This window comes from Lingula anatina, chromosome 1 (genome assembly GCF_051362555.1).
Source record: "Lingula anatina isolate TDL-2025a chromosome 1, LinAna3.0, whole genome shotgun sequence".
Classification (NCBI taxonomy): Eukaryota; Metazoa; Brachiopoda; class Lingulata; order Lingulida; family Lingulidae; genus Lingula; species Lingula anatina.
This window is the reverse complement of record NC_141767.1, coordinates 11,573,877-11,595,364: the sequence shown is the minus strand read 5'-3', so window position 1 is coordinate 11,595,364 and position 21,488 is coordinate 11,573,877. Positions and strand designations below refer to the sequence as shown.

Here is a 21,488-nt window from a genome sequence, read left to right as displayed (position 1 = left end):
TATTCATTTCCTGGTGAACATGGGAAATTGTTACTCTCTTTCACAGGCCAGCTTAGTGATGACGCTTTTTTTTTCTTTTTTTTTTCTTTTTTTTTTTTTTCAAAATTTCCTTTTGGACAGTTCAGAATTAATCATCAAAGAAATAATCTGATACCTAATGAATAAGTCTCTCTTTGGCCCTAGTAGAGGGTAGCTAACTGGTAGTTAGTTAGTTAGTTAAGTTAGTAAGGCTAACACCCTGAATATTAAGAGTGACAACTGTACTGTGGAAGGTAATACAGGTTAGACTATATGCACTTGGCTTGCCAAGATGGCATAACAAGTGCTAAGTGCTTAATACAGTCTTAATGGGTAAAGGATGATGATAACGTACTTAATAACCAAGACCTTGCTGAGCATAAAATTATTTGCTAGGCTTTATGATTATATGTGTATGTTGGTGAAAACTGCAGTCACTGTAGTGAACATAGGTTGGGTATTTATGATAAATTGAACTGGATGAAAAAATAACGATGAATAACAATGACATGTATTGAAAGTAGATGTGTCTGTGATTTACTTTCTCAACTTTCTGTTTATATGATGATTCCTGATGGTCTCCCCGCCTCCATATACGCCGTCGCTACAGGGGCCTAGCAATTTAACCTCAGAGCAGAGATTTAATCCGTTTAAAGGCGTGTGTGGATTTGGGGAGACCATCAAGAATCAATGGTATCACTTTTGAACTGTGGTCAGTCATATTTAGTCGGCGGATTAGTGAGTACTCGGATCATCCATTCTGAATTGGGCCAATGGTACAGTTTATCAGCAATTCCTTGCTGCATTAGTTGACAATGATTTGTATGTGGGCAGAGGTAAAACCAGACACTGGACACCACATCAGACAAAGTCGGAGGATGATTCTAAAAGATAGAAACTATAGTGTGGCACTTTTGAAATTTTGTTATTTCATCATTAGACTATTGTATTATTGATTTCATTTGTAGAATTTTGGAATTATGAAAATTGAATTAACATATGATAATGGGAAAGGAAAATTAAAAACAGCATATAACAATGCACAGATATTTTGAATTTAATATTTCTGCTTGAAAATTTATCATTAAGATGTTACACTAGTACCATATCTTACATTACATTCTTCTTAAACAACAAGATAAAATGCATAGAAATCAACAATGAGGAACAAATTTGAATAACCAATCAAAATGTGGTGCATTAAAGATGCAATAGAAGTGAGTTGACATGTCAAATCATTGGCATGAAACCATATAGTTAATAATAGCATAAATAAATATCACAGGGTTTTGTTTCTTATTTCTGGAAAAATGATATTTGAACATATTTGTTGCTTTCTGTGCTACATGTAACCCTCTCTGGGATAGCGCTAGCCATTTTTTCCCCTTAGTCAAATCACCACTTTTTTGTCTCTTTGTTATCCAAATGGTTATAATTTGTCTAAAACAAGTCAAATAAAACCCTTGTTTAGCCAATTTAAGTCAGTTTTAGCATTTGGCTAAATTGGCGAGTGTTAGCGCTACCCCAGCCTCTGTAATTTTTACTTTTTTTGCTAATGGAGTGATCAATGTGATTTATCCTTTGGCATGTGGACTTTGATTTGAGGCAGATAAGAAAGTTGTAGTTCTGTAGTGATTTATGTGTGTTACAGGGAATCTTCCATTGCTTCATATGTAACTTTTAACAGATTGGCCATTCCTTGAAGTTTTCAAAAAATCCTTTCTGTGAAGTATAGCCATTTTATTTTTACTTGCTTGTGTCTTTATCTTTAGTTTTTCTGTGTATTATCAGTATGTCTGCCAGCTTTGCTGTCTAGTTAAGTATGATTCTGTTTTATGTGATTCTTATGGGACATTTACCTGCATATGATTATGTCGATGTGTAGACTGAAATGGGTTGTTAGTTATCCAGTCTTTATGCAAATACTGAATTACATACATTTATCTGGCTAATATGACAATTAGCATTCATTTTTTTTGTTAATCTTTGTTGACTATTATATAAATGTAGATACAATAAAAAAGGCAGCTAAAATTGTTTTACATTACACCTTTTTAGGAAAATAACACAAAGTCTTCCTAAAGAAAAGAATGGAAAAAACGACTTGAGTTAAAGTTGTGTAGTTCTGGTGTTTTTAATAATCAGTTTGACACTTGAAGAACATAATATGAATGCATGACCAGAAACTGTCACAGGAAAAAGAATATTGGATTGCTCATCACCATCATCATCTACCCTGCTTCATAGCATTGATGATCAACTCCCTCTACATCCCCCTGTCTTTGGCTGCATTCACAACAGTGGACTAACAAGTATGGCCAACCACTTGAATTCTGGTTGCGTAATCTATTCAGTATCTGTTAGGGAATTAGAGGGCAAGCTTTTAAGTGGGTCACCATATTTGATCCATGGACTAGTAAGTCTGCTATTCCGAATGCCCCTTTGGCAGCTCTCAGCATATCTGTCAGACTGTCACCACAGTGTGTCCCATCCACTGTACAGCTGTCCAGCATTTTTCTTCTTTATCTTCCCTCTGCTTTTTTCTTCCAACTACCCTGACATTACCAGATGATATGCTTTATACTAACTCTTCTCATCATATTTCCTAAGAAAGTGGCTTTTCTTTTTCCCATCTTTTAAAAGGTCCTGTTGGTATTTGCTCATTTGTTTTCATCTCTGTTCATGGTAGACACATCATCCTTCTGAAAAGACACATGACTACTGACTCATATTTCTCCTTTATTTTCTTACTGTTGGTCCTTTTTTCACAGATGTAAATTCTTTTTTTTTATTGATACAATTGAATGTCTTTTGTTGCTTGTCTGATTCTTTATCTTCTTTCTGTCACTGCCAATAAAGGTATCTTTTACATTTGACTTATATAATTCAGTATTTTGTATTAATGTTGCAGACCTGAGCATTTGTATCTTTACTTACCACCTTAACCTCAGTCTTTTCACTATTCAGACCCTAGGTATGTAGCTATTAGCACTCTGTCAGCAGCATGCCTTATATTGTTGACCATATGTCCCCTAGTTTCATTCCAGAGTTTTTTCCAAGCTTTCGCATAATGTTTAATGAGAATAAATCTGAAAACTATCCTTTGTCTTCTGAAAAGCACTTAGTTTTGTGGTTGCTATTTGACTCCAGTATATGTCCCTCATTATTCTTATATCTTTCCTACCTATATTTATTTCTTCCAGTTGTTTCATCAGTTCTTCATGTTTTACATTGTTAAATGCTTTGATGTTGTCTATAAAGCAGAAGAAGACATCTTTTTGAACTTTCAAACTTCATTCTACTACTATTCCAAGCAGGTAATTGTATTGCTAGTGACTTGGGCAGTGACTTAACCTTCTACTAAACAGTGCTATTCTTCAGCATTCTCTGGCTTGATTCTACAGCTTACCTTCATCATGAGCCAGTTAGGGTGCGGTGTTATGGTTAGTTCCAGTTTTCTTTGTAATTGCTATGAAGACTGACTTTAAAAGTGTCTTGTATGTGTCATATACCATGTTCAGGCCTACCCAACTACCAGACTCGGCACCGAATGATCCTGAATTCACTGGTAGATCAGACCACACTACCCGTTTTCAAGGTGTGTATCAGTACGCATTTCACAGTATCAGACGCGACACTGCTCTTGCCTAGTATGCCATGTGATAGTGACGATTCTCAGCGGGGTTGAAAAGCATTGCATCACCACTCAAAATATGTTCAGGGTATGATACTGGGTAATGCGATCTGACACACACCTTGAAAACGGGTAGTGTGGTCTGATCTATCAGTGAATTCACCTCATTCGGTGCCGAGTCTGGTAGTTGGATAGGCCTGATGTTAAGTACCTTTGTAACATAGTCTATTCCAAAAGCATCAAATGCTTCAAGCAAATCAAATGCTACATACATTTCTGTCGCAAGAGCTTCCTCCCTTTTCATTTCCTTTGTACCATATATATATATTAGCTCCTCTTCTATTGCAAGGAGTCCATCAGTGTTCTGTCTAATGGTGTACTGAAATCTCTTCTGTCATTTTCATACCTTTAACTTATGTATTCTGCACACCTCTTTAGGATATCTTTATCCATAAATATTTGTTTATAATCACCCTTTGGATCTATAGAACTTTCTGTGTACCTAGATTTTGAGGATGTTGATCACTTTGCTTCTATCTCTGTTCATCTTTTGTTTAGCCATTTTCTCTTGGCTGACACGTTATCTTCCTATTAAGTTTCTCCATGTCACTGATGAGACTTTTCCGACTTTGTCGGAATTCCGACTTTTTCGGGCTCATTTGGGTCATTTTTGTGAATCGTGTACCCTGGACCCCCAGCCAATTTTCCTACTTTTTCAGTGAGGACTGGTCTCATGATGACATCCCTGCCATATTCTGTTTCATTGCTCTTTTCTTGCCAGTGCTTTTCCATTAATAGCTGTAACATTTGGCTTCTCATATCCAATCATCAACCTCACAGTTGATTTCATTTCAGACAAAAAATACTGATGATCATCTGCAAGTCAGTTATATAATGGGTTAGACAAAGAAGACTTGAGAAGTGTTGACAGCAATCTAATGGACGGAAGAAAAAAGATGTACTGTCCAGATTTGTATTGCCTGAAGCTGATCTCCTGTATACTATTATTTCCCATGGTGGCAAAACAGTACTGGGAGTTTTAAACAGATGTATTAATTGAAATTTTTGTTGTTATTTGCTTTTTTCAGTAATCAGATTGGTATGATTATACAGGGAAACGTTGTAGAAGAGTTTTCCAATCAGGGGAATGCTGTGCCTTCAGTTGATGGATCTACAGATGTGAGAAACACCAAAAATGGACATGATTACAGTGGAGAAAATGGTATGAATTCATTTTATAGGCTGGACGTAAGGGAGTATCACAATAGTTGATCTAGGAGTATACAAACTGTATATTCAAACTTCTTAGTTACTGACATCGTAGATTGATTAAGCCAGTGAGGGTCTACTGACCGCTTGATGTTGCAGATATTTCTGATTTGCTTAACCACAATGTAAAATCCCAGCAATCATTCACCCAAACAATGCAAGAACAAAGAGAAGTTTCATTTGCAATGGAAGGCCCATGTTTGTTCAATGCTTTGCCCATGGAGTAAAGAAACAAAACTCTCTGTACTGTAGGTCAGTTTTAGAAAAAAACTACATAACTTCCTCACTGGTATATCAGATGAACCATTAATACTAGGATACAAATACAGGCGTTGAGACAGCACGAGTCCAGCAGACTGGTTGCCATTGCCACCACATAGACTTGGGGACCATGCTCAGACCCTATCGTACTAACTATGGATCGATCTATCTCCAAGGGGATTCTTGCTAAATTGCATTCAACTTAAGCAGCTTAGATGTCTGTCACACCTACTGAAGCTGCTAGTGGGTAATTAATTATTGTTTAGCAGCTTCAGGAGGCCTGTCAGACATCTAAGCTGCTTTAGCTGAAAGCAATTTAGCGAGAAACTCCTTGGAGATTGATTCATCCTGTTAGATCGAACTAGGTATAGGAACCTAGTCTTACTATATCCTCTCAGCGCTGGTGGCCACCATTAGGTGTAATATGCTAACAAGTAACCCATAAGAAAAATGTCAGTTGATGTGAACGTTTTAATAGCATGATCTAAGTTACAGATGCACATAGTTTGCAGTTCAGTTTGTCCAAGAATCAAATATTTCACCCTCTATTGATTGTAAATTGCTATTACACTTAGTTGTCATACATCCTTCTTCAGTGGAAACTGTACAATCAGGGCTATTTGGTCCAAGCAATTTTATTACCACCATGCTCTTATTCTTTTACAAAGCTTTATAGATCTTTCTGGGATTTATGACACATCCATATATTCTGATGACCTATGACACTAGCTAGGGGACATTTCAACCTCTGTTTGGCATTTGCAATAGGATCTCCTAAGGCTGATATGTCTCCTATATATTCACATTGATTTCATAGGTCTGCTGTCATATTTTGGAAGGTAAAGAAAGTGATGCTGTTATAATTATGTGGATACCCTTCAGTGTTGATTACAAACACACAAAAAAAACAATTTGAAGGGAGAATTTTACCATGCAAAATGATGTTTTATGGTTTCTACAGAGAGACTAAGTAATTTTTCCATTTAATGTAGGCTTTGGATAATAATAATATTTTGCCTAATTTCAGTGATCCCTTGCACACAGAAGCATGGATTCTCAATTCAATAAAACATAAAAAGTTATCTCAAGCCAGTAGGGTAATTACTTGCAGGTTTTTTTTTTTTTTTTTTTACTACAAAAAGACTGTTTAGGAGGATTACTAAAATGAATGAAAAAAAGTTAAGGCAACATATAAAAAAATTAATTTTTTATCAATCTCAAATAGTCTTTATTTATTTATTTATTTATTTATTTTTATTATTATTATTTTTTTTTTTTTGTAAGGTAAGAAATAACTCATTCTTTTCCAGACCAGATGCATCATTTCATTTCCATTTTAATCAGTTGCATCAAGACAATTGAACAAAAAAATACTTTAAGTGTGTTTCAGGATATACTGGTAGAATTTCCTCCTTTCCCAACATAACAGAAACAGGTTAACACATGTGCAAATACAACAAAAAGCATGACTAACCTGATTCTCCTAAAGAGTGGCACAAGTTCATAAAAAGCACATCATTCTTTGACATGGCCCCTGCAATAACTGACATTTTGATTCTTGAAGTTTGAGCTGGAGGAAGTCCAATGTTGACACTAGGTGATTATCTTGTCATCTCCCAAAGAGGCACACAAAGGGACAAGTCACATTTTTTCTGATGTTTATCTCCTTTCGCGAAGCATGGCACACCTAAGTGGTATATATTATTTTCATATTGAGGATCATGTTACAAAAAAATTTTGTAGAACATGTGTAGATGACAAAAGATTGTTACCATGATGCACCCTTATTTGTTTTTGTGTCATTCCAGTAGCTGTTGCCTCTGATGGGAAACATGCTGCAGATACCGAGAAGATGTCTATAAAGCCTGAAGGAAAAGCCGAGGAAGATAAATGGCAGGGCAGTGCAGGCAAGTGCATATGATATTGTCACTGTATCTGTTATTTGTCTGGTTCCTCACAATAGAGAAATGCCCCAAAGTGATTTGACAAAACTACTTATACCATATATGCCCTATCTTGTTGTTCAGTTTGTCAGTATGAAAGGAAACCAATCTCTTTTTGCCCAAATTTTTCCTAATATATTTTTGGAAGGTTGCATTTTTCCCAACAGAATTATTTTGGTTAGTACATTCCATTAAATATAGGAAGCCACTGGTGCTTTTCCTTGAACACATATATGGCATTTTTATATACAAAATTGATGATATCAGTCCACATTCATTTGAGAAAAATACTCTGAATGGAAGCAAAAACCAAAACCTTGATTACATGAAGCAAATTACATTGCAAAATTTTTATGAGGTATACATCAGTTAGCTATATTTTTTGGTTTGTGAATGTTATATGGAATGTACTGTGTTTTGTTAATATGGTTTGTAAATATGTACAGATTTTAAGTACAAAAGAAAGATTAGACTGTAGACTCAGATGAAATCAACAAAATAAGGTGTACGTGCAACTTTGAATGCACAGGCATTAATGAAAAATTATAATTATTAAAAATATCAATAAAAATTATAGATATTTATCAGTTGAATTAATTAAGACCCTTAACAAAAGAATTTGTTTGCATATTATCAGTTATTAATTTTAGTAGGTGAATTCAAAATTATTTTTAAAAAAATTAATCTTTGAGTGCAGGCACCATCATAATTTGCTGCTTTGTGTTATTTCTTCTCTAACAAGAGGGGAGAAAATTTATTTCAGTTAAGAACTGATAAATTATCATTTTGTTTTTAGGTCTTGTGGCAAAGAAGGTGAAGCCTAGTGCTCCTGTACAGAAAGTCTATCCTCAAGTGCAGAGTACTGAAGCATCAAACACTCAAGCAATAGAAGCAGTTGCCACAAATATTGGTGCATCCACACTGCATAATCCTTATAGCAGTCAAAATCAGCAAAGCATAGAATCTGTATCAGAGGAGAAAGATGTTTCAGAAAAAGGGGCTATTACTGTCAACTCTTGTGCTGAAAAAGTAGAAAGTGGCACTCAGTGTACAGGTGCTTCTATTAATGAGATGAACTGCTTACAGCCCACAGATGCTGGAAAACAAATCAATACGAAGGAAAAACACAGACGACGGAAAATCCACAGCATTCCACCTGTTCCACAGCTTATCTCATTCTCACACCCAAACATGCAACCACCAGTCCCAGTCGAAACTTTTGTTTTAGGCAATCCTTTCGAGACTGGGTCCCCAGAACAATATAGAACACCATCTTGGCGTGAGCAATACATGGGATGGCAGGACAACTTCATGCCACAGAGTAGTAGACCATCAAGCATGCTAAGCCATGTCTCACCATCAACCTCTAACTATCCTGCTCTGAAGCAACTTCAAAGGCCTCACTCAGATCCAGGCAGTGATAAGAGTATGTTCAGTACTTCACAAGATTTGCCTTACATGCATCCAGAGTCTGGCCCATGTAGTGCTCCACCCTCATACTCACAAGCTGTAACATTTCCCGCAGGTGTTAGTCAGGTATCCAAGAATGCCAAAGAAGTTTCATCAAGGATGCTGACCATGCCGCAAGGTTTTTACCATGCAGCACCCAGAGAGGAGTTACTTGGAGGAAAAACGTCCCAATACCAGTTGAATAGTGCTGGGTCAGTTGCTTCAGCAGCAAGGAATGGTTTTGCTGGTACGAATTCAACTCTGCTGTCTTTTAATGGGGACATGACAGGGACAGGGAACACATTGGCTTCAGTGGAATCAGACATTGAAAAGTGTCAACTGCAGTTTAAAAAGTTAGAGGAAATAGCACAAACCAAAGAAAAGGAACAGAAGAAGTTACTGGAGCTCAAACTAAAATTTGCCCAGCACATGAAGAAGAAATATGAAGAACGTCAGAAACTGCTTCTGGGTAAAGGTAGCATCCAAGCTGCAAGGCCAAATTATCAATGCTTTAATATTTCACCAACTTCTGAAAGGATGAACAAGAATACAATGCGTTGTGAATCGGGGCAATCAGTTAAAAAGAGATACAGCCAAGAAAGTGTGCCCCATACTGTCTCACCACAAAAGAGTGCAAAGGATGCTCATCCTAGATCTGCAAATCTACCCTGCCCACCTCCTGCACACAGTAACACTGAAGAAGGTAAACATTTGAAAGGGCCAGCATCAGAAAAATGGCAAAACCCTCCACCAGCTCATTGCCAACCACCAGTACCTTTGAGAGCACTGCCGCAGCCAGAACATGCACCTACAAATAGCCTTGCAGGTAAAACTGTGAAAGTTCAAGGAAAAGCTTTGATATCATCTAGATACAGCCATACGACAGGCCACAGCACAATGGACTCTTCATTTTACAAAATGGGTTTTGCTGCTAAAAGTAAAATGGAGGCAAAAATCGAGCAAGGGACCCCAGTTAAGGTTCAAAGGACCGAGGCCCACTCCAGCACATCAGATGCCAAAGGAGGAGTATCTGTGACATCAGCTAGAGCTAACTACTGGTACAACAGTGGAAAGCAGATGTCAGCCAACCACGCAGATCAAAGCAGGCAGAAAGATTACTTGTCACAGAACAAGATTGTTGACCTGACAGAAGATTATGAAGATGGTCATTGGAAATCGCTGCAGCAAGAACGGAATAAAATAGCCGTGAATGAAAGGTACTCAAAAAGATACAATGAGTTTGATAAGGCAGAAATTCAAGTGCAAGAGGCGATGCAAGTTGCTCGCACCAACAGAGCAAAGCAAGAGGCACAGTATTTTGGAGATAGGTACCAGCATTCTTTCAGTGGCCAAATGGCTTTAAACCATGCACAGATGCCCAGACATACACAGACTCTGCTCAGTTCATCTTCTGCATATGGCCCACAGCAACAACAACAACAACAACACCTTTTGGCAAATGCCCCCCAGACAGGATTGGCTGCACCAGGAGCTGTTCCAAGAGAACCCCCTAGGCTAGTACATTTACCCATCACTGATACAACGTATGAGGTTAAACAAAGGCAGTTTCAGTACCAATGTCATGGTCAGGAAGAGCAACTGATAGCTTCTAACAAGAATAGTCTGATGTCAGGGCCACCCAGCATTCAAAATTATGTACAGCCCATGCAGCAGCTACAAAAGCAACAACATTGGCAGCAGCTACAACAGCATACATCAGTTACACACGCTACATACCACAGAGAAAACGCTCCTTATCCCATGAGAATGGAGGCTAATGGTCATCATATACCAGGAACTTATATCAGGTGCCCAGTACCAAGAATGCCTGTGGGAGGTTCTATAACTAATGGCCACCCAATCTCTAGGCCCAGGGCAGCCATGGTAAAGCATTGGCCAAGACCAGCAAATCAGCAACAGCAAGCAATGCAGATGCCATTTAAAGCTTTCATGCAGCATGGGAAGGAGACCATGGCAGGATATCCTAATAAGATGGCTGAACAAATACAGGTTGGTGTATGTACTCATTTTTATCATCAAATTATGTGGTGCATTGAGACAAATATTTTCATATGACATAGGTCATTGTAAAACTGGCAACTATGAAATTCTATGTGACATTGAATATAATTTATCAAAAATTAACAAGTGATATTATGAAAAGCTCAAGTCATAACTTTGATTAATTACTTATCAGCTAGACAAAAGAAATTATCTTGCAATGAATGTCATTTTTACTTCCTCCTCTGCATGGCTTTTGCACCTTTGTCAGAAATTAAGATACCATATTATTAAAATATTTCAATTATTCAACTTCAAGTAATAAAATGGAATTTGAACAGTGGTCATGTTGATTGCATCATGTATGATATGAATATTGTGTTGCATTTAAAGATTAATAAGATGAATAATTGAAAAAAATATGATAGATAGCAGTGAATCTTTGGCATTTACCTTACATATATAGGTGGCTTACAATACTTTTAAGAAGATTAAAAAGAGAACAACAAATTAGCATGTATATATGCATATAACCTTTCCTATGCACGGTAGCACTTATAAATTTTAGGACCAAACATGGGAAGGATGTTTTATAAGTGGATGTACATCTAATTGAATAATGATCAACTTTTATACATTAATGAAAAGTACAAAAATGAACTGCATACAAATTAAGCAAAATTTTGATTTGAGAAAAGTACTTGACTTGTGTTTGGAATCTGTATTATAAAATAGTGGAAAAGAAATATGATGTTGAACTACTTTGAAATAAGAAGAAAAATATGTAGGAAAAATCTGTTTAAGTAGGAGCATACGCACCAAATTATGTTTTCACTGTTAAGTTATGGTTGCCTGCTAAGGCTTTTTTTTCACATATTTAGTCATTTTTTCTAGGGTGCTAGGCATTTTCAGCTGGGACATCCATTGCACTCATGCTCCCAAGTCAGCCCTAGAAAAGAAGGCATTTCTGTCGTTCCTCAGACCCCTACAAGTCCCAGAAATGGTGCTCATTTTCCTTCTCATGGTAACCAGACAAGTGCTAGTGGAGTTTCCTACCCGAATAGAGCCATGCAAGCACCTGGGCAGTTTATCAGGATGAACATGCAGAATGCACATTTACCAGAGAAAGCAGTGGATGTTAAAATGCAAATGACTGCTACAGGGCATTCACAGTCAAGACTACAGGACATGAACCAAGAACATTTCAGAGCAGGCATCAGAAGGGAGAATCAAGGCCATGAAAATGGAACCCATTTAAATGGATATCCAGGTCACCAGTTTTCTCCCGGAGATGGCCAGCAATTTCAGGGCAGAGTTAGCCTTGGTGTTAACAGCAACTGTGTAGAAATGATGCCCCCAACCCCAGCGCAGCCCTGCGATACTACAAGGGACAGTCTGAATGTGTGTGCTGTGTGCAGAAGAGAAGCATCATTCCTGTGTTCTGGGTGCAAAGACAGCTGGTATTGCAGCCATGAATGCCAGGTAAGGTGATCTTCATTTAATATACGACATTTTCATTGTTCTAGATTGCTGTCTTCCTACAGTTTTGGAGCACTATGTAGTTAACTTGTCATTGCATGGATAAATGAAACTGTATTTTTGAAGACCAATTATGGTTGTTTATATATATATATAATAGTATAATAATGAAAATAAGGAAGTGTTTATACTAATTACTCGCCAACATAAATGTAGTATATGACACATTATTTTTTATCATTTTTACCATTTCAGAATCAGGCCTGGCCCCTACATTGCAGTGAGTGCAAACGATAGAGGTCTGTTTTATGGACCTTATGGTTTGCCTAAGGAAAATTAAAACAGCAGTATTCTCAGGGAAACATTAAAATAATGTAAGCTATGAGATGCTCTAGGCCTTTATTAAATAACATCAGTGAGATTTATACATTTATAACCGTGGGAATTTTTGTGTACAGCCTCCATAGTAGCTTGAAGGTTGTATAAACCAGCACACACATAAAAATTTAAATATAATATTTGGTTTTGAGTTGACATTGAATATTTATATAAATGTTATTTATACAGATTAATACCTGTATGCCTTACTTTATATTTTTCCTCCTAACTTATTTCATAAATTTAAACTGAATTTATAGCAATTCTCAAATAACTGTTTTTGAGTATATAATTTATGAAATCATATAAAATTGAAATTAAGAATATATTTATATATAACATATAGGATAAGTGTATGTAATTGATTTGCTTTTTCTGTTTTAAAATACATTTCCTTATTTGTTGTTTGTTGAGTAATGTATATATTTGTGAATTAAAAAAGATGGCAGTGTGGTGATTTATGTATTAAACTTGTTACAGCAATATTGTTGCCAAGTATACAAGTTAATTTGGTCAGATGTTGCCTTGTGCTCTCGATATTGCCATAAGTTTACTCAGTGCACCCTTCTGGCTGCATGTGAACAATCAGGATGGTCACATCAGTAATGGCACATAAAATATATGAGGGCAAAGGCTAAAATGTGATATGCAGCTAGAATATATACTGCACAAAATGCATAAATACGTTAAACATTTTACTCTCTTACTGGACCAATGGCATATTGCATAATAGGCTTAATGTTGACATGTTCAGTGTGGTCTTGTGTTATAAATATTGTCTTGCTTTAAAGTGAGACTTTAAGTTATTTAAGTTCATATTACATAAACACTAAACAGTACCTGTTTTTTACCTTAAACATAATTTATATTGTTGAAAACTGATAAATTATTAGTTCAAAACGTTATGTATGGAATTGGTTTCAGAAAGTATATATGATATTATGTTTTTTACTTATTTTTGTTATTTTTAAACAAGTGGTACCTGGGTATAATTAAACTAAGCTTAATACACAGGCACCACTTGATCAAGCTTTAGCCTGAAATTTGCTTTCAAAATGAGGATTTTTCTGTCTGCTTGGTGCTTTAATGTGCTTTTATATTTATTTGCAATGTTAAGATATTTGAGGGACACATTATTATTAATGTTAAGTATTTGAAACAGCTGTATTGCTGCCTTTATGAAAGTGCAGTTTAATTATTTTAATTTGTTATATTTATTGTTTGTAGCATGTTAAACAGAAATACAAGTTTAATTTTTGTTGTTGTCATTGCAATGAATTTTACAAAATATATTTTTTAATAATTCACTTTCATGAGACTGACAATTCTAATGTTGTGATATTGAAAATATGAATTGGAAAACTGTTTTTGCAACAAATAAAACATTCCTCTCGGATGATCTGTAATAGATATACAGTTTAATTGTGTAAAATGTTATTGTGCCACCAGTGGTGAGCTAGAGGCACCTAGAATTTACATCCCTTATTTTCATATGTGTTCATAATCTGCCCATCTGGAAACTTGCTACAATTACTGGGTTATTTTAAACATCTTCACTAAAAACATTAACAATCACTGTTTGGTATGGACACAAGATGAGAAAGTTTTTTTCAAGGGTAAACAACAAATTCCATACTAACCAATGGTAAATGAATCCATTACGACATTCAAAGTGAGTCCCCATTTTTCATCGAAAGGTTTTTAATGTAATTATCTGTTAAGAGATTATCACAGAGGGTAGCCATCTATGGAGGTAACATGTAACAACCTTTTTGGTGGTGAAATAGAATTCATTATATGTCTGTGAGTTGTTTGCAATGTCTTTATTGTGAAATATGGATCTCAGAGTTGTTATCCTTTTAAAATGCCTTTTCCCAGTGATCCCCATGACCCAACTGGTGGTACGTATGTATGAGGTGGCTCTAATGCTCAACCTGGGTTATCACAATGCTAATGTTATGCAGCTTTAAGCTATTGTTATTTTATGTTTTATTTCCTTTGACAGTTTTCCAATTGTGAATGAAATATTCAAATTATGTGCTAAATTTTAAGGTTATGGTGTTACTTAAACAGATTGAACAATTGATTGTAGGCATGTGCAATGCAATGGTCTCAACGCTAATAGCCATTTATTCCTTCATTTCAACTCAAGTCAGAAAAAGATATTAAATAGTGATAAGTATAACATTTCCGTATGTAAACGTAATGAGCTTGTGAATTTAAATGTTGATTCACCTTTTTTACGTGCACATTTGATCTTTTATAATATTTTATTTTCTAAATTCAATTCTAACACCTTTTTATAAAAATGTGGACTGAAAATTGATTTCAATCTAGTAGCACAGGTTGGTCCAGGAGGCATGTCCTTCCCCTCTCCACCTTCTTGAAAATGTTTCATGGAAACAGGCTGTACAAAATGAGACAAAAACATCAGTCCCTGCATGCTAAGCTAAATCCATAACTGTGTTGTAGACTAGTCGGATATTAAATATTATGTGGTTGTAGGGTTTTGAACACTGACATTCCATATATAGTAGCTATAAAGAGAAGTATTCATTTCAACACAACGGGAGATTAAGAAGTCCATGATTCATGTAATAATTTGAATAGTTTTTTATATATATAATAGATGGAATATAGAAGTAGACATATATTAGCCAATGTTTCTGCCAAGGTCTGCATAAAAAAGAAACAGTGAAAACTGAGTAAACCAGGAACAGCAATACAAATAAGATAATGTATACAAAAACAGTTATTATATTTAAAACAAGATTCTCATATATTATATATTTATTACAGGGTTTTTGCTTTATGACAAATTTCCATGTAAATGAAGTTCCCAGTAACATTTTCAGTTAGGCTTGTAGCTACCTCTGTTGTGCTCAATTAATCAAAATCCTACTACATCAGGCTATGGTACAGCTACTGGTCCTCATAGTGATCTCATGTTGAAAACTTTGGTCTAGGTAACCAGTTATCGCAGTTTTGAATTCAAATTTATGCACATCCATACTAATAATTTTATATACTGAATGAGGACTTGGTTTGCATATTACAAAATCCAGTTAGTATTCTAATAACTAGGAGCAGAACTAATCAATGGGCACAACTTGCACATGATGCAAGTACTTTGATATATTTTACTTTTAATACACATGGCATCAAGAATATTTTACCAAGAACTGTTCAAATGTCAATTTCGTGCCAGTTATGATTGAAACCATGTTAAACCACACTTTTATGGAAAGATTTAACCTTCAGGGGTTTACAAGTACGTAAAAAGAACCTTAGAACTGATAATAAATCCACTTTAGGGCCCATTTTCCTAGGCCAAACTTGGCCGTTTTGGTTGAACATTCTTGGTAATACATTCTCGATGACGTGGAGTGGTTAATAAAGAATACTGCAACTTCATAAAATATTCAAAAATTTTTCTTTCAAAAAGTTAAATTTAAATTGTATATATCATATGCAAATATATTTATAGACTAACCAAGATTTTCTACAGTTTAGGAGCCAAGATTGATTAAAGTTGACCAAAAATTTTATAATGGGAAAAATCCGTATTGGATAAAAGAGAAAGTAAAAAAAAAAACTCCAGTTATTGGAGTTTTGTGTAACATACATGTGAAAAGCTGCAAAGCCAAAATACCAGTACAATAAGTCCATTTAGTCCTTTTATTATGGTTGAATGATATCAAAAGGGGCAAGACTTCTATACATCATTTTAAATTGTGACATATTGGATGGCCAATTTGGTAAGTACATGTCTTCAAAACTTGAGCTTAATTTACTGTGGTGGTTATCTTGGAATTTTAGCAACTTTGTCAACAGCTTGTTTGTCCAATAAGCAGCTTCATTAGCTCTAAATACTAGGCTTTATTATTATTTTTTTCTTTTTTGAAATTGTCCATCTTTATAAAGACTTCTAAGCCATTTTAAAGGTATTAGTAGCGTGGCTTCCAGGCAACTGAAAGCTGTTCTCAAATGCAGCCACTCTAATGAAAATCAATGATATTAAATTGTTATGGATAGAAGTATATTTCCTTTCATTATTGTCATCTGAAATGGGAAAATGCACCTTTGTTTTATGCATTGGTGACATTAAAGCAAAATGAAAATGCACTTGTAATGTATAGTTTAACAAGCACTATCTGTATAGGTATATGTATTCATAATCTATTTCATGACCTTGCAAGTCGTTCCACAAAAAAGTGAAAATTTGATCACATCAGTGCTGCACATTTTATGTAATATTTTGATAAATATGATTTGCCCCATTATCTTCTTCCAATACTGTTGTACCCTCCGATATGGAAAGAAATCAGTAATTAAATAGTAATCAAACAAATATCCAAATATTAGACAATATGTTTGCTTTTTTGTGGAAAGCCTCTAGCACAAGTTTGCATTTAATGCACATACTGTATAAATGTATGTATTCTGTGACAGTTTTGTTGGGTTTGGATATTTAAGATACATGTGGTAGAATTCTTTTAGGTGTTTGTGTGTGATAAAAAACTTGTATATTTAATAGTATATTTAATAGGGTAAAGAGCTATATTTATTTCACATGAAATTTGTTTTCGAAACATATTTTTAAGATATTGCTTCATTTTATTATAACCTTAATAGATACTCTATGCACTGATTACCTATTTTTCTAAAATGCTAGAGTGGATTTGGCTGACAGTGTGTTATAAGTATTTATAATATAAATAACATAAACAAGTTGCCTTTGCTTAGTATTTAAAAAATAACTGCTTACTCTATTTTTAGTACAGAATATTTGCAAAATTTATTGTTGATCTATCCACATATAAAATTCTTACTGTTCTTATGTAATTATGTCCTAAGGTGGAATTATTGTTTTTGTTATATGGATCTTGTTATCTTTATTAAATGGTAAAAAGGAAAACATCCCTAGTTGCTTTTTTTCTTTTTTCTACTATTTTAAAAGGCACAAGGGACAAATTCATATGCAAAAGGTTTTCATCACACTTTCAGTGCTTTTCTCTTCATGTGCACATCAAGTGCACCTTGAACATACATTAAGTTTTAAATCTTTACATATAGATAAAAAATGCTGTAGTTTTGAATGCACTATGTTGCCCTCAATTGTCATTTAAAGCCCGTGATGATGATCTTTGTTTTACAACAAAATTTGCTGTTTTAAACTAGACATAACAAAGTCACTTAGTGTTTTTTAATGAAGAACTCGCCACATTTTGATTTTTAATAAATTGCCCCCATGCCTTTAAATAATGATAAAATTGACATTTCAGCCACCATAAAAGTCCTACAATACCTTAAGGCCTTGCTGTGGCAAAAATAATTTTACTGGAAATTTCAACATTCCACATTTTATCAGCTAGCAACAACAGTAAAATAATAAAAAAAGAAATTGAATGATTCAAAAAGTTCTATAGATCAAATTTTCTCAACAGTTTTGGACAAGATATCCCTTGGTGATAAAGGGTACATCGTTGAAATTCCAAGGATTTTCTCTTATAAAAGTGCAGCACACACCTTATGTCTTAAAAATTGTAAAGCAATTTGTATTCAGACAAATACCCAGACTAAAATTTGACAAGTCTCAGGTTTTTGCCTTATACATAACTAAACAAATTGGTCTTATTGATAATGGTTTACAGTTCACACCAGCCATCTTGAGTCAAATTCCTGCACATTATGTGATGGTCTACAAAGTAACAGCAGTGGCACTATTTCACTCCCCATTTCTTTTCAAATGCAGTACACACTTTTGCACAAGTTAAAGCTGCAGACAAGGGGTAACTGCATATAGAAAATTCCTTCTCAGTATAGTCAACATTTACCTGAAAATTATTAAGAAAGAATATTTAAAAAGTTATGGTATAATCTTTCCTAGTATGCTAACTTCATATGTAATGAGATAACAAAGAATGTTTCACTCCTGGACCAAAGAACTGCTAGATTCATTGATATGATTGCATAATAATCTACATTTATAATAATTCAGGCATGAGATTAGTATGATAATATTTCAAATAATCAATAAAGCAAAAGTGTAGCTAGGATTTCAAGTATATCCAAATATGTTAAATAAAATACATTCATTTAATATTTCAATTTAAAAATTAAAACAATAATACATTGTAATATACTTACACTTCCATGAGCCATAGCACCAATAACAAACACAACAGGTTTATTATCGGGGACCAAATCCTCCGCATCAACAATTTTGTCTGCATTGAAGGACATCTTTATCTTTTCACAGCCAGTGGGAAGATGGTCTATCACAGGATTTTTTATAACCTATAAAATTTATCTAAATGATAAATGTTTGCATAAAACAGATACTTTTCAAATTGGATGCTTTATAAAAAATGCCATTTCCCGGTCATGTTCTAAGACTGGGTTCCCATGCTTATCTAGATCGGTCTTACTCCCTGGTAAGTCTTACGGAATTGCTGTCAACTAACCGGCTTAAATGTCTGTCACGCCAGAGAGGAAAGATAATTACCCCCTAACAGCTTTACTAGGCATGACAGGTATTTAAGCCGGTTAAGTTGATAGCAATTAAGTGAGACTCCCCAGGGAGATAGATCGATCCAAATATCTGTGAGAATGGTCCCTAAGTCTTTTTCATAAAAAGATAGTGAAGTGCATATGTACACCAAATATCAGTGTAGACAACTGCATAACCAATGGTTATGTTGTCTTTACACCATAGCAACAAAATTTGATTGTCCAGTTTAATAAAACTGGCAGGACAACTCACTAGTATTGTTGGCCTTGTTGATCCAACTTAACAAATCAGCATGTTTTGTTTATCACTGGGTCGTCGGCCATCTTGGCCACTTAACGCTAGTGGCTCTTCTTGGCAATATATATTTATTTAATAATACATTTATTTTAAGTCCAAATTCCAAATCTGTTCAGTAGACTTTACAATAAATAAATAAATAAATAATGTGCGTTACATATAGTGCAGCTAGACACTTGGTCACTACAATAAATTTGTGTTGTCGATCTCGCCTCCCTCGGAAGGATACAGCCTCGCTGCCGTATGAGGTGCTGAGTGATAGCAAGTTTACAATGACATTCTCTGGCTGACCAGGAACCCTGTTTCAACCCCTAAATGCTGAGTGCCAAGCGGAGACAAAGCAGATACTGTTTATAAAGGACTGGTATGTCCCCAGACGGGGTCAAACCCATGTTCTCCTGCTACAGAAGCAGACACTAACCACAAGGCCATCTGGTTGATACGTCAGGTGGATGGTGGATATCCCAACATAAACAAGCTGTACCAATTTGTTAAGTTGGATCGCCAATTTTAATTACCTTGGAATTTTTACTACCCTAACTGCATACAAATTGCCTTTTCCCAAACCAAATAACCATACTGACAATACATATGATTATTAAGTAAGAAAAATATACAAAGCACTGGCAAATAACGTGAAGTGATATCAAGTGAAATTTAAATAAATTTTAGTGTGTAGTTCTTGATGAAGTAAAATATCAAGTAAACTCTTAACTACACAATTCAATTTCAAGTATACTTACTTTCAGAAGCTTCTGTGGGCCATCTGATGCATGGATGCTGAGTTTATGTAAAAGTTGAACTAGAAAATTAACCATTAAAATTATTTAAATATCCGTTATTGACAAATAAAATGTGAACATTTGAATCATGAAAGTGCACTGTTTACTCAAAGTTAACTTATATTAATAAATATATTAGCAGGTGGCATCTTTATGCAAAAACCTTAAGCTTAGGATTACAATGATTATAAAGTCAATTATGGTCTAGAATGAGTTAAGAGAATTGTCCTTTCCCCTCTGGATAAAAACAATTATGGGGGAAATAGACATGCTAAGCAATGGCTGATGTAAACAATATATAAATGTCTTTGATTTTTTATTAACCTGCTGTTATTCAATACCCTGGATAAAGACTAGTATTTTGCTATTAGAAATATACATGCATGTAGGTTACCATGGTGCTAATACGTGACTTACCCATAAGTCCACAAAACCGATCAAAGGTCCTAGGTATCCTGGTCTGAGGGTTGACCTCTATCAACACATGTTTTTCTGTGCGGATATAAACTTGTAATAAACCAGCTCTGTTTAGAGGACTATCCATAAGCATTAATAAGCACTATAAAAGTAAATAACAAAACTGTTATTAATGTTCAAATTATATCTTCAGACTTTTGAACAAAGATTTACTTCTAGAGAACCACATAACACATGGTGCCAATATTTTACCTTAAAATCTAATATCTGTGTATGTTAATATATTATATAGACTGGGAAAAAAGTTTTCCTACCTGGTGAGTGATATCTGGTCTACATGTTGATGGATCTTTTTTAAATCTCTTCATGATACTCCTATGTTTATCACAATTAAGCAGTTCATACTGTTTTCCAACCTTTACATAAAAAAACAGAAAAAAATAGAATTTACCCCTAGGTTATATGTTATCATATTTAAATGAAAAACTTCACGATGTTTTCAAATTATTTTTATCATTACCATAATTACTAACTTAATGTATGAGAATCAAAGTTATGAGGTAAACAAGGCAGCAAACATTTTAATGTATTTGAGTGTCATAAATCAGCAAGTTTAAAATTAATAAGTCAAATAGTTTTTCATTTATTGCGTTAACAGTACAAAAAATGCACGGTGGCGGCGAAGATAGGTGTAGGTGACGGAACTGTATTATACAGAGACACCAAACATACTGAATCTGTGATTCTGTACATAAAAAGCGAATGAAATTTTTATATTTTACAATATCATTGAAATTACACAACTATTTTAATTCATGATATACATCAAACCTTTGCTGTCTCTAATGAAGCATTTTCCAATATTACAATCAATCGCCTTTCTTGATCACGTTCGTGCAGAGTTAGTTTGTGTTTTGGAGTCTTCACGTGTTCTCCAGTGCTTGGATCTGCCATTTTGTCTATTTTGATCTCGAAGGAAACGCGATTCCCTCGAGATTACCCGTTCAGGGTGCTAATTTCAGTTTGCATGGATTTTAACTGCATTT

General features: G+C 34.8%; 2 protein-coding genes across 9 annotated transcripts in view; one reads left to right on the top strand and one right to left on the bottom strand.

The window, feature by feature from the left end:
• Window positions 1–17,113, top strand: part of LOC106175178 (uncharacterized) — a 58,483-nt gene extending 41,370 nt beyond the window's left edge. For 6 of the 8 annotated variants that reach the window (XM_086999588.1, XM_086999590.1, XM_086999593.1 and 3 more), the window contains 5 exons: window positions 4,741–4,874; window positions 6,991–7,089; window positions 7,922–10,590; window positions 11,470–12,057; window positions 12,310–17,113. In XM_086999588.1, the coding sequence (XP_086855714.1) occupies window positions 4,741–4,874; window positions 6,991–7,089; window positions 7,922–10,590; window positions 11,470–12,057; window positions 12,310–12,351 (3,532 nt within the window). In that variant the 3' untranslated portion in view covers window positions 12,352–17,113. The remainder of the gene's footprint in view (window positions 1–4,740; window positions 4,875–6,990; window positions 7,090–7,921; window positions 10,591–11,469; window positions 12,058–12,309) is intronic. The other 2 variants (XM_086999591.1, XM_013557050.2) reach the window with 2 other exon arrangements.
• Window positions 17,114–17,632: 519 nt separating this feature from the next.
• LOC106175213 (ribosomal RNA small subunit methyltransferase NEP1) lies at window positions 17,633–21,445 on the bottom strand. The gene is made up of 6 exons (XM_013557110.2): window positions 21,274–21,445; window positions 20,757–20,858; window positions 20,443–20,584; window positions 19,987–20,045; window positions 18,583–18,732; window positions 17,633–18,269 (listed from the first exon to the last, which is right to left on the bottom strand). Exons 1-6 carry the CDS (start codon window positions 21,394–21,396, stop codon window positions 18,156–18,158), a joined length of 690 nt encoding a protein of 229 aa, XP_013412564.2. The 5' UTR covers window positions 21,397–21,445; the 3' UTR covers window positions 17,633–18,155.
• Window positions 21,446–21,488: the final 43 nt, after the last annotated feature.

What these genes read in the sequence shown, in the direction of transcription:
- LOC106175213 (XM_013557110.2), bottom strand. Translation starts at nt 21,396, where the DNA reads ATGGCAGATCCAAGCACTGGAGAACACGTGAAGACTCCAAAACACAAA. An exon ending in GACCAGATATCACTCACCAG is followed by an intron (nt 20,585 to 20,756) that starts GTAGGAAAACTT and finishes TTACTTTTATAG; the next exon opens with TGCTTATTAATGCTTATGGA. An exon ending in GCCCACAGAAGCTTCTGAAA is followed by an intron (nt 18,733 to 19,986) that starts GTAAGTATACTT and finishes TAAATTTTATAG; the next exon opens with GTTATAAAAAATCCTGTGAT.